We start from the raw sequence: 18,407 nt of genomic DNA, 5'->3' as shown, positions 1-18,407 counted from the left end.
AACTTCAAAGCCCTACCAAAACAAAATTCTATGTGATTACCCATTTCTTTTTCTGTGTGGAAGAGGAGGGAGCAGATGCTATTTAAGTGACATAGATGTCCTCACATAGGTACTAGAGAGAGCATGTAAAAACTTGCATGGAATGCAGGAGAATAAAGTGAAGAAGGAAGAGGCAGCAGGACCCTTGCTAAATTTGCTCGTCCCTGATTTCCCCTAATGGTAGGATATATAGTAGTAGCTGCTGTGGGCTTGTGGACAGGTAAAATGCACTTTAAAACAGGGTGTAAAGCCAGTGCAGTTTGCCGAGCTGTACCACTAGATGGAGGCAGATATTGCATAGTTCACATCTAGTAAGCAGGGTGAGGGTGCCAGTGGCAGCCATTTTCCACAAAGAAGAGGTCCTGTGTGCAAATGGAAGCACAACAGGAGTTCGGCAAGAGGTAAGATGCTGCTGACAGCTCATCAGTGGTGCCTTTGCCCTCTCTGAAGACAAAAATCCTGGCTTCTGCTTTATCTCACATGCTGTGGAGATGCTAGCTGAGCACTGCTGCCTCTCAGAGATGCCTCCTTCAAGACACTAGAGTGCCTCATTCCCACCTTGTGCTGGCCCCTGTGACAGGTACACCTGCCCCAATAAAGACCAAAACTTCTCAACCGCTGGAAGGAAAGTGTTAAACTAGAAGCTGTGGTTTGAAGGTCGAGCCACCTGGTAGCCATGGTGACTGGAGTCACATACACAGAGTGCCCCAAGTCATGTACTCCAGCTACCTGAGCCCATCAGAAACACCTCATCCAACAAAACACTTCGGTCCAGAGAAGTTTCTAGACCCTTGACCATATATGACCACGAGCCCCAATCTGACCTAGGGCATAAATGAAGCCCACCAGAAGACCCCCTTGAGCCAGTCTTCCTTGGAGCAGTGGGTCTGTGGTCAGAGACTCTCCCCTTAGATTGGGATGCCGTCTAAGGAAACTCCCTGGGGCTGAGTGTCTTGCCTTATTGGTGAGTGCTATGTGTGTTTTGAGTCATCATTCTAAGCTTACATTTGGTTACAGTTTGTGTAGTGATAGTTCCAAACTGACATCCTGAACCTGTAAATAAGTTGTGTTTGTCACAGCACTTACAACCTAATATTCCTGTTCAATCTGGCTGTTAAATTTCAATATCACATAACATTCCTACTCAATTTGACCATTGCATTTTGATATCATTAAAGAAAATTTACTTCTGAAGTATATCGCTGCTGGCCTACTGTTTCTGTGACAGCCCCGCTGCAGGCCCATCAGCTCATGTGCTCACTGGAAGCTGTCTTCCAGATGTCTCCCATTGTCAGGACAGTCTTCCGAGGAATACACCTCTGGAGTTTTATCTCATTTCTCTCAGTTCATACAGAAATTAATTGTACACTAGAAAACAGACATGCTACTTTCAGTCAAGTATTTGTTCTCATGCCTTCCTCATTTGTCAGTACAGTGCCTCCTCCAGCATGGTGCATGGATTGTCCCATGCGTCCTCAGGAATGATTCTTTCTGCACAGTCTTTCCTCTGATGATGCCTGTCTTCTATGCCTGTTTTCTCTTTAAGAAGCAATAGGGAGTGACTTGAGCTCAATAAAGAGCATGGTGTGTCTCTGTTTTTTGCTATGTTCCCTGTGGGGACTTTGGCCAAGAGAACAGGGTACTTTCTGTCAACATTTCATCTTTCCAGGACTCACCAGGTCGACCCAAGTTGGTCGAGCACCCACACAGGCCATGGAGCTCACTAGTCCCATTCTTCGTAGTCTTTAATGCAGTCTGGGATCTGCCCCTCTATTCTGGGACTTCCTGATTTTCTTGTACATCAAGACACCTGTGCCATCAGAATACTATCCACTTAGCACTAGCTACTTCATCTTTGAGCTTCATATGGAAGAAATGGCTAGTAACTGATGGAAGTGTTTTCAAACTTCTGTCTTACCAGAGGTGAGAAACCTTTCTGAGGGGGAAGCACTTGAAGGAACCATGCTTCATACCCTATCCTTACATATCCTTGACACTCTGGATGTCTGTCAGTGACTTATTTCAGCCATCCCACCATCTGGTGCTGCTTCTTGCAGCAGATATTAGGTTAGATGGACTAGACTAACAGGAAATCTTTATGGAATAAACTGCTATTCATTGGGCAGGTTTGGAGCTCTAGTTCTGTCTCCTCACCTCTTCAGCTGGTTGCTCCTTCTTCTTATGGAGAAGGTGGCTGTAGGGTTGCTCCCCTGCCATTGCTGGAGGCACGTCCAAGGCAATCACAGAGCAGTGGGAATCTCATGAATGGTGAAGATCCTTTTTCTGATGCAGTACCTTGAAGATAAAGTGTCAGCTAGGAAGGAAGTGATTAGAAGAGGTCAGAAGGAAAGCAGCAAAGGTAGTTTCCCAATGTGACAGAGAGGAATTGATCTTCATTCCTTACAACTTGTTTCACCTCCCTTCTAGCTCCAGGGAGCCAGCAGGAGCAAACCCCAGAGATCAGTTGGTACCCAGAAACTTGACTGGGAATTAGGCCTACCTTGGGAAGTATATTAGTGTTTAGATGCTATCCTAGGAAATGTTTATGTTTAGTGGCTGAGAGAGCAGGACGTGAGTCTTCTGAGTATAGCTAGATGAAAATTGCCTCTCCTCCTTTCCACCCGGCCCTTGAATTGCAAAAGATGCCACCACTTTCTTGTGTCCCACGTTGCCTGTAAGCAGACTTCCTTCTCTCAGGTGTCCTGCACCAAACCTGGGGCTGAGCAAAACTTTTTCCCAGTTTTATGTGGACTCAGAGCCCTTGCAATACCAGGCAGCAGCTCTTGAACTGGAAAAGGCTTTTGGGTAAAGGCTGGGAAATGCTATCAAGCTTTTGAGACACTAGACCTTTGTGCACATTTGGCAAATGCACTGAGGTAAAAGCAGCCTTCTTTCCCCACTAGGGACCATAAAAAACTCCTAAAGGAGAAACCATCGATCTCATAAGAGTTTATCCTGCTAAATATACACAAAAGCTCCAGTGTTTGTAGACCAGTGCCTGTGTGCAAAGTAACCTATTCTTATAACATCCTTCCCAGCCTCTCCAAGGACTGAGCCCAGTGGAGGCTTTGAAGTTTCTCAGGTGATGCTTTGCTCAGGGAGCCAGGAAGGCACAGCCATTTTCTCCTGGGATTGAGAGACAAGGGCGCATTTTCCCATGTCATTTCAGCCTTTCAGTTACGCCAGGAAGACAGGCATCCCACCCTGCAGCAGAGAGCAGCTCAGGCCCCCAGGATAACTGGCCAGCTCCAGCAACCAGGAGGTCATCCTAGTGTTTCCAAGGTTATGCCTGTCTGTGCTTGGTTTTGTTTTCTGGCAATGTGGGATTAGTCTTCCAAAGGAGGGAAGGAGAATTCCTCTTTTGTTTTTTTTTAAATTTCAAAATACCTGATAGGTGTTTGAGTATCACAGAGGACAATGGGAATCCTAGTCTACGACTTCTCAAACCTGCTTCTCTGGCAAGCCAGGGAGGACACAAAGCTGAAAAGCTGTTCCCTTTGGGAAAGCATCCCAGCCCATGCTGAAGGAAGCACTGTGGAGACCTACTCCTCTATGTGTGAGCCATATGGGAAGCACACTGTGATTCTGAGGAGGCATCAGTAGGTACTGTGAAAGGCCAGGACATGCATGGGAACTGAAAGCAAGCCAGGAACAGGGTTTGTAACCCCAGCAGTAAATGCACACCCACTCTTTAGGTGCCTGTTCCTCTATTCAGAAAGATATTTGTCTGTCTGTCTATCACACGTGCAGGCATTATTTAATCCCCCAGTGAAATGCCAGAAATAAATAAAAAAAAAAATTAGACAACAGAGTATACAAGTTTGAGGGTTTTTTTAATTGTTAAGTGAAATTGTATAAAGTGCAAACAAATCAATATAAAAATTCCGGGAGAGAAAGTGCAGTCCAGGAGTTTACCACTTTAATTAGCTAGAGGATTAAAATTGGTTTGGAACAGAAAAACAACCAGATGTGAATTCTTTGGTCTTTTTGAAGCACTTTCTTCAAGAGTTTGACGACTTTCTCCCTGTGGGAAAGAAGCACAAAACATGGAGACTGTACTGGTAATGGACATCACAGGCAACTATGTTGTATTCCTAGTGTTCCTCTAGCATGCCCTGAGGAAGGTGGTGCCTAAAAAAAGCAAGCCTGGCAAAGCTTACCCCGTGGGGTCAATTCTGGTTATGCTCGACTCCTACTGCTGAGTAGTTTATGCCTTCACTGAACTGTCCCATTGACTTAGTAAGTGCCACAGTATCTCTCATTTCCCTGCCAGTAGCTCCACTCACTGAAACAGCTAATTTGCAGAGCAAGGTCCACAGGATTTGTTTGGCAATATGTAGGTGTGCAGGAAGACAGTGCACCAGGCCACTGCACTGCTGCTCCATCACCTCTTGGTTACAGTGGAGACACACTACGGAAGGAACATAGTGGATGGAGCATACAGGCATGTGTTTTTCCCAAGTTTGTCCCTCTTCTTTCTTTTTGGTAATATAACAAGGACCTTGCAATCAGGGAGAGCAGTGAAACCTGTACCCCAGTAGGTTTTATCTTGAAAATCAAATCTCATCATGAATTTACCGTATAACTTCTGAATTCCTCGCCTATCATCCTCTGAAAGTCTGAAGGTTGCTGGGTTCACATATGAGTAGATAGGGTACATCAGAGCTTCACGGTCATTTGAATGAGCAAGTCCCAAAGAATGGCCAAATTCGTGAGCAGCAACAAGGAACAAATTAACTTCTGCAGCACAGAAGCATAGAAAAGTATGTTAAAGGTATGGCATTTCTTTTTATCATAAAAAGAATTGAAGTAGCAGGAGAGTTTATATCTTTCATTCTCTTGGAATGAGACCTTGGAGTTTTGATCTTTCTTATGTAACTATAATATTTTAATAAAAGCATTGCATACACATCTAGACCCTGAGTCTCTTTCCAGCTCTGCTTTTAGTGAACCTTATTCCTACAAGCAAGTCATTTTACCTTTTCATAATTTATGTAAAAAACAGCAGCTTGTAGTCCTTGTTTAGCCTGTGAAAAGTGCTTTAAAATATGGACAGAACAGGCATTGTGTAGCTGCTAATCATAATGAAGCACAAGTACTGAGAAAGCTAGTTTAAAAGAACAGAAATGTTGGTACTTAAATGGTACCAAAACATGAAGAGCTATGGAATGCATTTCCTATGACTGTGTTCTTCTAACATGTACAATATTAGCCTTTCCCCTTCATACACACATGTGGGTTTTACCTCGGTTGGACTCTGACCACCTTTCATCATCATCAAAATGAGCATCTCCACCAAGCCCTTCTCCAGGTGCAAAAGCATGAGCTAACGTGTTACCTCTTCCATCAAAAGGATATCCATCACCATGCTCTGCATTTGAAAAGAAATAAATGTCATCATATGGCATCAGCTGTAATGTTTAAATTCAGCAAATTGAAGCACGTTGTTTGTTTGTGCTAGTTTTGTTCATTACCAATCCTTAAAAAAAAAATCCTACAATAGCAGCAAGGTTGTAAAAATGAGGAGCAAGGCTTAGAAAACACTCTCCAAATTCATGACTTATGTTCAAGACTTGTATTTGATAATTAAGGCTGCTGCATGTTTCAGAAAGAGCTGAACATTTTTTCTGAGCCTTTGTCAGAAATGTGGTTCTGAAGCAGCAACCAGAGATTATTTCAGAATAAATACTTAATGCTTGACAACATTATAAGCGCCTGAATGTTTTCAGTGTTGGAAAGTGCTGGGCAACATTAGCTGCAGACATTCTCACTTGTACTGATTTTAGTGGAAGACAATGATTTGTGATAGATAACCATGTTCCTGAAGAGCTAAGTTCATTTGCCCTCAGCCTTGGGGTACAGTCTATTACCTACTTCTATCACACTGCATGTGGAATGTTACCATTTCCTACATTGAGTGCAGGAGCTGACAGGATATATTTGTACCAGCTCTGAAAATTTCCCCCTACCCCTTAGTGAGCCTCTGACTTGATTGAGGAGTATTTGGGGACTCAAATGTCTATGTCCTTTCCCCCAGATCATGTGGGTGGACCTCGGGGCAGGTCTGACAGAGGCAGAAGAGACCTAGTCCTAGTGTGTGACAAGGGATTAAAACCTATTCCAGCTTGCAAGATCCTTTCTCACTGACGGGCACATTAGTCAACTCTTCATGGCAACTTAGTATGCTTCCCATCAGTGAAGCATGAGCTTGGGACATTTTGGTGTTTATATGCAGTCATCTACTTGTAAGCCAGGTGTCTGATCTTCACTTGGAGAGTGCAGATCTAGGAAATATTGTCAATGGATCTAGAGAACAAGTCAGCTACCCTTAAAGTAGGCATTTAGTTTGGCTAAGTTGAGTCAGTTTAGGTGCCAGGCACAAGTTAAAGGTATGGCTACATTCATGTATTAGTCTGGATCGCAAGTGAGCTTCTGAAGTGACTCTACTGGTCATCTGCATTTACCATGCTTTGGCTTGCAGCTTGGTGCAATCTTGGAGTGCACCAATGGGATTCCTTCTAGAAGAAAATCAACCAGAAGATACTCTCTATGGCCAAACCTAATGCATCCCCACTGCCAAAGACTGTTTAGCCCAGGGAACCAGACTAGATCTGGACAAAAGTAAATCCGCTTGAACCTGCCTGAATCCAGCCTGTGGAGGCTGGATCTTCAGAACCAGCTGGTTTGCTCTACAGATTTGTTCCCATTAGTTTGCACAGTTTGTCAAGGCAGACAGAGCCTTGAACATCTAAATTTAGGGGTGTCATTCTGGAGCTGAATTCTCCCTCCATTTCACAGCTGTAACTCTGAAAGGATTTTCTAATGGTTTCATAGGAGTAAAAGGGAATCATAACATGTAAATTTGGGGGCATGATGGAAGATAAAATTTATGCAGACTTCAGAATAATTCCAAACTCTTTGTTCTTTCTTAAAGCTGTGACTATAAAAATACATGCTTTGAGTCAAATATGGACCATTGCATTTTAAAAAAGACAGATATTCTCACCACGACGTGCAAATCCAATCACAATGTCTGCATGTCTGTTGAATACTCTTTGGAACTGCAGTGGAGTCACATCACTCCATACCATAAAAGCCCTTCTAATTGCATCATCCACTTTCTTTTGGGGTAGATCAGGTGTATAATTGACAATCCTGACAGCAAAAGGAAACAGATTAATGTCATTTAGGGTGTGAAGAAAACCCACACAGTTAAATACAAAGCAACCCCTTTCCCTGTAAAACCTGAAACATCACTAACTTGTAAGTCAACTGTGTCTTTTTCCATCTTGGATTTCCAGGAAATGTTTTGTAATCTTCTATATCAGGGACTCCACATCTGGGCTGTTTCATTATTTCTTCTGTTTCTGCATTTAATTTTCCAGTTACAGTCAGGTGGAAAAACCTCTGCATTTCTTTAATCCTCTCTTCTAAGCTTAGGGTTCGTGTTTTTGTAAGAACTGGAAAGAATTTATCAAGATATGCCTGGAAGAAGAAAGGAAAATAAAAATTAATACATGTATCTGTGATCTTTTGGCAATGTATTTTACATTTGATTAAATTGTTTCATCATCCTGCAGTCACGGCTAGTTTTAGATGTATTTTTTCTTCCCATTTCAGTTTACCAAATGCTGTTCTCTCTGTAGTGTAGATTAATTAGCATATATAAAAAGAATTGCAATAGCAGTGAAACACTGTAAGCAAGGAGTCCTTTTAAGTAAACACAATTTACAGAGCATTCAAATCTGCAGCCTTCCAGTGTAGTCTACATAATATTTTTGAGATGTTTTAAAAATTACATGCTCCCCTTTATTTGCCAGTTGGAACTTGGTCTCTTTTGTAAGTTAGACTTAGGGTGCCTAAGCTAGTCAGCAAGTTTAAATTGTTTTATATCACCTCTGCAAAAAGTGTTGTGGTAATGTAAGATAAGAAGATAATATAAACAGACAGGAAAGAAAGCTGAATCAAAGCTCAGGTTATTCATAATGCAGTTATGTTGCGCCCCTGCTAACATACCTTTACATTCTCAAAGTCTGTGTTGCTCCATGATTCTGTTTTAAGTTGTGCTGGAAAAGCAAGACTCTTAGGTAGGAGGATGGCAGCACAAAGTAGGAGGTATTGCATAGTGCCCAGCTTGCCAAGGAGCCTTGCTGCAGCAGAAAGGGTTTGACCTTCTGTCTCTCAAGACCACAGCTAAAATGCTTTTATAGATCCTGATAGCTCCAAGCAGCAATTACGTATGTGACTCACTTTTTGGTGGTGTTAATGTAATGTCATCACTATTCTAAGAAGTAAATGAAAGCATGTTAAACAAATCTTTCCTTTAACTTCCCTGTTGATGTCATGTCACAGCTAGCAGCCAGCTTTGGCTCTCTCTTTTCATATTATTACGGTAGTGAAACCACAAGGTCATAGGGAAGTTCATTTTATGTAACTTCATCAGTACAATTACTGTATAATCACTTCTTACTGTGCTTCCCCCAAGTTCTTTATACACAAAGGCATTTTGCAGCAGCCTTTTGGTCAGGCAGCCTGCCTGTGTTAGTTAATGCAGAGGCAGAGATGAGATGGATGGGAGTGCTATTTCACTGAAACTACTGGCATTTCCCCAGGAGCATGCCTAACACTGTCCAGGTAATTTTTCTGATTGAAATTCTCTTGTGAGAAATCCTATCCTGCAGGAAATCCAGTTCAGTGAAGTTAAAGAGGTTTCTGCTGTTTTTAAAGAGATCGGAAGAGAGCTTTTTAAATGTGCCCTCTAGAAATAGGAGGCAATGGGAAGCCTTTGTCCTTCTCCTCCCAAATGAGATGGCCTTTCAGGAGAGTCTCTTTACATTGGAGAACTAGATGTAAAATGTAACTTACAAGAATGGGTGAAAGCCTTCAGGAAAAAAGAGAGGAGCTTACCCTAACAAATGTGGACCTATCTTCCACCTCCAGCTGTACCAGTGCAATCTGACAGAGGTCCGTGAAGCAGAGGCAGAGAAACCAAAGCTGAGCAGGGCAGCCACAACCTCCCTGGTCCCCTGATACTAACACTGGCCCACCAGACCCTACTGGAAGTGATAGCTTTTGAGGACTGTAAACACCAGTCCACAGTCTGGCTTGTTATTTTTTCAGGGTGTGCAGTTTTGTGACCATATTACCACTAATCGGAAAGGAAAGGCGCATAAATGGGAAAAGACCATTACTGTTTCTCACAATAGGACAGCTCGTATGGGTATAGCTGAACATGTATGGAAGAGTTTATGGATTACTAGCTTAAGTCCAATGTACTTCTGACTGACATAACGAGAAAGGCTTTGATTTCAGAGAGAGATGAGCTATACCAAAACACTACTGAATTATAAAGGAAAGGACTACATTACACAGTAATGTCTGAAACAGTCGCTAAAGGAACAATGCTTCCACCTGCTATTGAAAACAGCCCAGATACCTGCCATGTGATCATTTCTGTACATTTTGGTAGGCTTACAGGAAATTTATCGATGTCCAAATTTTAAAGCTTGATGAAAAAAAGCTGGTTTATTGTTAGGAGCAGGTTCATTTTTTTCTTCCTCAACAACTGACTTTATGTCTGACTGTGGCAGTAAAGTAGGATCTGGACCAGAGTCTGAGTGGCAGGACGTGAGGATGTGTTTAAACCACTTTGAACTTTGTGACTCTAGCATGTGGTACTTATTATTTCCTCATATACACAAAAGGAATTTGAAGGCCTCCAGGGCCCCATTCTAGTTGACAGACTATTGAGCAACTCTCATATATCTTTAACTGGGCCATGGGCAAAACTGAAAAGGAGAGGTAAACACAAGAGCTTGCTGTGAAAGGACAGGTGTCATGTTCAATTTTATTTTCTGCTGAAAATTTGTCAACTCCCCTTCCCTGTTGTTTTTTTTTTTTTAGAGACAGAGGGTTTCAATGAACATTAATTGAACTAAAAAACTTTCTGTGAAAAGAATTTTCATTTCTTTGGGCTCAAAATCAGCAGGAATCAATCTAATTCTAATAAAATCAATATCAAAAGGAAACAGATGCTGATTTTTAGATTTAGCTGTGTGAATTTTCCAGACTTTATCTTTTTGTCTTGATCTTGACTCACAAAAACTGTTGTGGGTCAGGAAAAATAATTTCCTGCACAATCATAGTCATATCATTTACATTCAGCAGAGAACCTGTGCCTGTGCCAGAGAGTATGACCCGTGTAGAGAAAGTTCAAGGAGGTCAGAAGAAACACTGTTACAGACATTTAATAATAGAAGTTGCTGTAGCCACACAGTGAAAATAAAAGCACTCCATGATGTAAAATTCTATTAAGAAGACTCACAATATTGCCACTGAAATGTTTACACTGTGATATTTTCTGAGCTGGGTAACCCTGCTGTGAACAAGGATGCTTCATGAAACTACATTCTATGTGGAACTCGTTGATGGGCATCAGAGCTTTTGTAGTCTAGAGAAAAATACATTGAAACTAAGAACTGAACCTCCTTTGGACATGACTGGGATGAAAAAGTGAAGAGGAACTGAATGATTCAGTGCTAAATGAACACTGTTTCTTGGTCATTTGACTTGGACAGGAGGCTCAGCTGGATTCTGCCCAACCTGAATGCAGCCAACAGTGTTAGTGCAAGTCAAAAGCTGTTCAAATGTTTTTGTGAATGTTATGGGTCTAGCAGAAGAAGAAGGTGGAGTGAGGGTTGTCTTCCAAGGTAGTCATTGCCTGGAGACTGGCTGGACATCAATCTGCTTGTGGGAGCTGGTGAGCCTTTGCATCACTTGCCCCCCAAGCTCCTTTCTTTCACTTATTAAACCGTCTGTATCTCAATCCATGAGTTTTTTCTCTTTTACACTTCCTAATCTCTCACCCATCCCATTGTGCATGGCAAGTCAGTGAGCAGCTATGTGGGTGATTACCTGCTGGCTGTGGTCTACCCACGACAGTGAATAACAACCAAAAAGACTGGCCAAAAATTCCTGGGAAATGTTTTGTTTGGGTCACTTGTGAATTATGCAATGTTGTATTTAAGGTCCTACCTAACAGGACAGACCTGGATTCTTATGGTCTCCAGGACACCTGATTTGTTTTGTTCTGTTATCTGGTTATTCAATTTGACTAACAAAAAATAAAATTCAAACATGGCAAACATTTCTGCAGAGTAAAATTATTTTTTTCTTGGATTGCAATTTCTTCAGGCTAAGCCCAGTGAGGCACAGTCTGCTTCAGAAACTTCCTGTCATTTTTCCACACAGTGAACCTTCATCCTTCTTGTCTCAGCTTTGCGTGGCACGCTCCTTTTGGACACAAAATGGCCTCTGAGCAGCACAAATTTGAAGTCCCCTCATGGTTGTTATGGGCCATTTTTCTTGGCTGGGGCCTAGACTGTAGAGGGAGGCACGTCTCCATGGCTTCTGCACTCCATTTCCATGTATTTTACCCCTGAGGGGGCTCTCTTCAAAGGAGTACCTTGGCACCTGCTGCCCAGGGCTACATATCCATTTTGCAGGCTGTGTAAGGGCAAAAACCTCCAGTCACCCCTGCCTGGGTGCCAAGGTCCTGCTGGGGCCCCTCGGCACTACATCAGCCCATCCCTGGAGAGAGGCAATCCAGTTCTTCCCTCCTCTTTGGCTGGATCAAGGTGCACTGAGCTATTTCCCAGCAAGATCTACCTCACATCCTACTGCTTTAGGACAGGAAAGGGATTAGATGTTCCGGTTCACCACAAACAATGTGACAAAAACTAACACATCTAAGTTACTAATACTTAAGCAATCAAACTTAACATATCTCAAGTTGTGGATTTATCATCTTCTTACAGTGTCTAGAATTGCTTTGTATTTAATGGCTTTGTATTTACAACAGTTTAATTGGGACATCATGTGGGAAAAAGGTGTAAATATAGAGATAAGTTTTTACAATAATAATCTTGAGCAATAAATCACAAGGGAAATGGCATTCCTGTAAATGTTACCTACCTGTGTTAGCTCTGACATCCTCCATTTTTTAATTTGTCTGCTCCTTTGGTCAATGATCAGGAGTCTATCTTTCCTCCAGCTAACAGAGACATATGGATCTCTCAAAGTTTTCCATATAATAATTTGCTTTATTAAATTTAAATTGAAGTCAAAAGATATAACCTTCAGGTGCATGCAGTCTTTCCTTCCTCCAGAAGCACATGTACAGGACATGGGGAAGGGAAGAGGGCAGGAGGGCAGTCAGCTGCATTTCACTGCAGTGTGGATCCAAACCTTGCTCAGCAGCAGCAGTGGTGTAATCTCCTGTAGTCACCTTTCATTTGTGAATTTCCTTTTTGTAGCTGGCTGTCTCCATCCATTTGTAAGTCTGGCTCAACACTGTCTTTGAAAGACTGAGTCAAGATGCAATCTAAAGCCCTGTGTACATCTTGTTTTGCCAAAACCATATCCCTTCATGTAGGAAACCTTTAACTTAGTAGTTGGACTAAGGCAACCTCAGACTGCCTGTAATCCTGCAGCAAATCTCCGTGATAAGCAGCAGAGTCCCATCTAAAACAGACTGATCACATTACGGTGTTGCAAGGGCAGGCAGAGTAGCTGTGACAGCATTAGGAGGCATGCTGCACTTGGTCTGTCCACACTAAATGTAACCCAAACTAAGGAGCAGTCAATGTCTGAAGCTTTTCCTGACTCATCCTGAGGATCTGCACATGTCTGTACATGCTGGGACAGCACAGTGAGTTTGGGCTTTGGTGATAATGGAGGCCAGGGTTTGAAAGGCAGGGTAGACGCAGCAAGACCTTACCTTCTTGTGCCTTTACCTGTGCTGAGCCTCTTTGGTCTTTGGAAAAAGTGCTGGGAGTATAAATAACATTAACCAAAATTTTGCTTTTAGCCTGATTTGCAAAATCCTATTTCTATCAAAAAGTTAAACAGCCCCAAAACACTAGAGAGTTGCTAGACTTCATTGTAACCTGACATGCAGTAAAGCAGTTCCAGAGGAATTACAAACTTACCATCAGGGGTTTATGCTCCAGTATAGAAGGTGTGAGATGATTGAATTTGAATGCAGTCAACATAAGACCAGTGCAGAAGCTTGATTTACCTCATGTGTATTAGAGGGGGCTGAGATTCAGCTAGGAGGATTGTAAAAAACTAGAAACAGCCATATGTGAACACATAGGTAAAAAAAAATTTAAAACCATTTTTTTCCCCTAGAAGTTGTCAGGTATGATCATGTTATTGTCTCTATTCAAATGATTCCTGATTCACAGCACTGAGTCATGGCTGGAAGCTGTCTGCTGGTCAGACAGGTCCTCTGGATGTGAGACGGGTCCTTTTCTATTCCTCCGTCTAATTTCCAGTAACTGAGTATAAAGACAAAAACATCACCTTGTTGGTAAACTTGGTTTTACCACTGAGATGTTCTTTCAACAAAAATTTCCTTCCTTGAGCAGAGTTGCAGCCTCTGTTTCACATAAAGCAAGTTACGCTGAGTTTTCCAACATGGTGGATTTTGACTTTGCCTAATGAGCAACACAACCATTAGAAAGCTGCACAGCCAAATAAGGACTGCTTGCACTCGGGTGGTGAAGAGTGAGTCACAAAGAAACCTCACTAACTTTAGAAGTTATTCACATAGCTGCTTACCAGCCTGAGTAGTTGCTTAACCAAACCCCATGTGAGTAGCTATTTTTCACTCCATTTCTTTGAAACTGAGGGTAACACTGGGCTTCATTACATGTAACTAGATTCCTAAAATCACCTGGATTTGTGGCTTGTAACTGCCTACTGACTACTGTCTGCCATAGGGGGACACTTAGCTGAGCATTCAGATGTTGGTACTTACATTACAGATACCTGAAGTGTGCTATTTCCCAGCCCACAGACTGTCATCCTTAGTTATAAAAAAGCCTCTTACTGTTACTGCACATTTTCATAGTACTCCTGGCTCCATCTGTGATGCATTTATCTCAGATTTTTCTACAAAACTGCAAGAAGAAATACAATCAGATAAAGCCACAAGACCTCTCAATTGTTCTCTTTACTCTGTTATGATGAATATATAACTTAAAGGCAGTAAATTTGCCATTAAAAAATGTTTGCCTCATGCAAACAATATAAAAATTCTTGCATCATTGCCTCAAGGAGATCCATAGAGCATGGAACACCCTCTCACCTTTTTTTAATTTTTATTTGCTATTTCTTTTGTACGGTCTAATATTTTACTTTTCCATCCTGTCTGCTATTCTACATTTCAGTTTGTTTTTTTCTCAGAGGGTCTCTTCTCTAAAATTTACCAAACTATTAGAGCTGCTCCATCCAAACAATATTTGACAAAAGAGTATGTTACAATAGTGTACAAAGTTTAGATAATAGATATAGACTTGATGGGGTTGCAGCTGATTATAGCAGGGTTTTGACAGTGTCTCATTTGTAAAAAGCTTAATAAAGACATTAATACACACACTTAAAAAGAACTTTGGTGTTCATCTAAAAAAATTGATGTCTACATGTCATTTCATTTCCTGTAAGTACAACCTCCTGCCTTTTCTAAGGCAATAACTCAACCTCAGGCAAAGCATTACTCAAGTGAAGCCCTGTCCTTGTTCCCCTCTCCTTTTTCTCATTTTTCTTTGTGCAAGAAATGAATTTTCCTTTGTTCTCACCCTCCCAAGGAGGCTACAGGCCAGAACCAGCAAGTACGTAAGAGATGTAAAACAGGAGGTAGGCAGATGTTAGTGTATTCAGTTTATGTGGCAAGGTTTTGGTAGTGGGGGGGGCTGCAGGGGTGGCGTCTGTAAGAAGACACCAGGAGCTGCCCCCAAGTCAGATACAACTGGTTCCAGCAGGCTCCAATAGACCTGCCACTGCCCAAAGTTGAGCCGGTCAGTGATGCTGGTGGCACCTCTGTGATAACATATTTAAGAAAGGGTAAGGAATGCTGCACAGTAGCTGGGAGACAGGAGTGAGAACATGTCAGAGAAACAACCCTGCAGACCCCCAGGTCAGTGCAGAAGGAGGGGAGGAGATGCTCCAGGCGCTGGAGCAGAGATTCCCCTGCAGCCTGTGGGGAAGACCACATTGAGGCAGGCTGGCCGCCTGCAGCCCAGGGAGGTCCACGGTGGAGCAGATCTCCACCTGCAGCCCAGGGAGGACCCCACACCGGAGCAGGTGGATGCCTGAAGGAGGCTGTGACCCTGTGGGAAGCCCACGCTGGAGCAGGTTTGGTGGCAGGACTTGTGACCCCGTGGGGGACCCACACTGGAGCAGTCTGTGCCTGAAGGACTGCAGCCCGTGGAAGGGACCCACGCTGGAGCAGTTTGTGAAGGACTCTATCACATGGGAGGGACCCCATGCTGGAGCAAGGGAAGAGCATGAGGAAGAAGGAGCGGCAGAGGTGAAGTGTTATAAACTGACTCCAATCCCCATCCCCCCTGCACTACTTGGGGGATGGGGGGTGGCGGGTGGAGGAATTGAGAACAACAGAGTGAAATTCAGCCTGGGAAGAAGGGGGAGTGGGAGGAAGATGTTTTAGTTTTGTTCTTATTTCTCACTATCCTACTCTGTTATTAACTGGCAATAAATTAAATTAATTTTCCTGAAGTCAAATCTGCCCATGATGGTCATTGGTAAGCAATCTCCCTGTCCTTATCTTGACCCACCAGCTTTTTCATCTTATTTTCTCCCCCTGTCCTGCTGAGGAGGGGGAGTGAGAGAGCAGCTGGGTGGGCATCTAGCAGCCAGCCAAGATCAACCCACTAGAGTTAGAGAGTTTTCAGGGCAAAAAAAAGGGAAGAGGGAATTCCACATCACAATTTCATCACTGCCCAAAGTCTGCTTAGACTCTTTTCCAGGCACCAAAGTCTATGCCTATATTAAAGAATAAAGTGGATGTGGAGCGTAAAAGAGCAGGTGCTGAAGCCTGGGAACCCATGTGGGAGGGGGCTGCTCCAGACCAGCTCAGGTCTGGTCCAGCAGGCTGAGTGTCCATCAGTGGGGTGGGGTGTTTTTTTGGCTCAGTACCATCTGAAAGGGACACAGTTTCCTCATGCCCAGCTGATGCCAGTGTGAACTCAAGTGCAACAAGTGCAGATGATTGGGAGACTGGTTTCAAAAACACATGCCTGGTCTGGAGTGAAATGCTCCTGGAGGCACACCCAGTGCCCCGGCCCTTTAAAAGCAACTTGACGTCATCACGTTTTCTCCAGAGGCATTGTCACTGCCAAGTGATTATGGCTGACCACAGGTCAGGAACAATAGGCTTCTGTGTATTTTAATCCTTTATGATCCTTTAATGTGTACCAAAAAAAGATTGCACATTAAAGGAAGACTCTCGCCAGTCATCAATCTGTGTCCCAAAAGTTTACTGTAAGTAAAGTTTGTATTTTTACATAATGCAAGCTTAAATTTCTATGGAAGGAGATTGGATTCTATGGAAGGAAACAGCCCTCTGCAGTAAGAATTAATCTGTCACAGCGCCCTGTCTGAACATAACCTGTCCCAGCCTGCTGTTACTCTGGCTTGCTCTGGAGGTAGTTGTCACATATTGCTCTGCAAAGGATGGAAGTGGTTTGACTCCATCGCATTAGTAACAGATCAATGACCATACCATGACAAGGAGAAAGAAAAAGCAAACCTAGTATGTTTTACACAATTCCAATACAGCTGGTTTTCTGTAGTTTACAATTAGTTTAAATTCATCACTTATGTACAGCGAAACCAGAGGTGTTACACTAGGGATGTGCTCCCTATCTAGGTCACAGCAGGACATTAGCCTGTATGGCTGTTATAGCTGCTGCACTGTGGATTATGACAGCTTCCCAAATCCTGAGAAAAAAAGTAGTCACTTCAATAATGTGAAAGTTTTTGTCAAGCAAAGGTGGCTTTTCCTGCTTTTAATACAGACAATAGTGCCAGACCTTAAAAGAGCAAATGCATCATGCTCTTGGTAACACCAGTATTTGTGAAATTAGTAGTCTTCATTCCCTGCCTTATTATCATAGTTTCTTGTGAAGAAAAAAAAAAGTCTTATTGTTCTACTTTCACTCAGGATGTCTGACCTAAACCGCTGAGGGTGGTTACATTAATTGCAAGAATATGTGAGCAGGAGTCAGCTTTTGGGAAACTCTGCCCTGGTTTGCCATACCTGTCCCCAGGCTTCAAAAAACCCCCAGCCCATTCCTGCCCAATTGAAAACTGCAGTAGATCATAAAACAGCTCTATAGTTGCCCACCAAGCCAAATTTGTAGGCATTGTTCCATGAAAGCAAAGTTCGCATGCTCTCACTAGAGGTCTTCAAGATGAAAATTTGGATCAAAGTTTGATCAACTGTTTTTATGCTGATGGACTGTTTTCTCTGTTGGACCCAACATACAGCTGGCCTGTTATATAGCTTATAGCATCTTTTATACCTCTACAGAATTTGACTCTGTTGCAGTAAGACATTTCCCATTATTCTTTTATTTCTACATATTATTTTTATGAATTTATATGGGCCTTCTTTCTTTGCAACTTTGTCTTGTAATATTAATTTAAACTGAAAAGAAACAGATGTGAAATCAGAAAACATGATTATTTACTTATTTTTTATTCAGAGTGTATATATGCTAGCAGGCTGTTCACCCCATGTAATATTTATAGTAGCATAACATTAACTTGCGAAGTAGGTGTAGGTATAGAAAGATGTTCTATCATTAGGGACTCTATACATATGGGTGAGTGAAATGAATGGAACAAAGTGACATGAGTATACCTCAAGATGGCAATACATTTTTCATATGGTGAACAAGCAGTAAATGAATACACTAAGCAGCTAAGGGAATATTATGCTACATGAATAGTGAAACTTTAATGGTAGGAGATACATAGGAGCAGAAATTCTTGAGAGAAAAGATTTGAACGTGCTTATACTTAATGGCAAAAATTTTGTGGTTAATTGTGGAAAGAAAAACTTCTGTAACAATGAATCTGCTTGAAACTTGCCAGTTTCCACTTTAGGGATGCAACCTCATGCAACTTTACTGACTTACCAATTGAACTGTGTGGAAGCCTCACTTAGTTTAGCTATCATGTGGTGTAAGCATCCTTGCAGAGATCAGGAAGCTATCCCCACTTCCCCAGCGAACTGTGAAGCCAACCCACTTGAATATGAGTGTATGTTTTTCAGCAATTTTCTAGCCAACACCATACAATGACACTACAGTATAACTTTGCAGGGGATGGAGAGGTTTGCTTACTTTATCTGTACTAGCCAAAGCTGCATTGCTGCCACTAACATCTTTTGAACATTACCAAAGAAAATAAAATTCAGCTTTCATTTCACCATTACAGCTGGGAGAAGTTTCAGACTAATGTGAGTAACTAGCTGTCAGATTAATCTCTCAGACAGGTAA

The 18,407-nt window shown here is 42.3% G+C and overlaps 1 protein-coding gene and 1 long non-coding RNA gene across 2 annotated transcripts in view; one reads left to right on the top strand and one right to left on the bottom strand.

Moving 5' to 3' along the window:
* Positions 1-3,853: 3,853 nt before the first annotated feature.
* MMP7 (matrix metallopeptidase 7) lies at positions 3,854-8,239 on the bottom strand. The gene is made up of 6 exons (XM_009913630.2): positions 8,056-8,239; positions 7,301-7,524; positions 7,046-7,194; positions 5,285-5,410; positions 4,618-4,779; positions 3,854-4,063 (listed from the first exon to the last, which is right to left on the bottom strand). The coding sequence occupies exons 1-6, from the start codon at positions 8,161-8,163 to the stop codon at positions 4,041-4,043; spliced, it is 792 nt and encodes a 263-aa protein (XP_009911932.2). The 5' UTR covers positions 8,164-8,239; the 3' UTR covers positions 3,854-4,040.
* A 4,361-nt stretch (positions 8,240-12,600) lies between these two features.
* Positions 12,601-18,407, top strand: part of LOC138690161 (uncharacterized) — a 31,452-nt gene continuing 25,645 nt past the window's right edge. The window contains exon 1 of the long non-coding RNA XR_011328981.1: positions 12,601-12,748. This is a non-coding gene — a long non-coding RNA (uncharacterized lncRNA). The remainder of the gene's footprint in view (positions 12,749-18,407) is intronic.

Source organism: Haliaeetus albicilla, chromosome 20 (assembly GCF_947461875.1).
Source record: "Haliaeetus albicilla chromosome 20, bHalAlb1.1, whole genome shotgun sequence".
NCBI lineage: Eukaryota > Metazoa > Chordata > Aves > Accipitriformes > Accipitridae > Haliaeetus > Haliaeetus albicilla.
The sequence above is the reverse complement of the archived record's forward strand: the minus strand, read 5'-3'. Positions and strand labels throughout refer to the sequence as shown.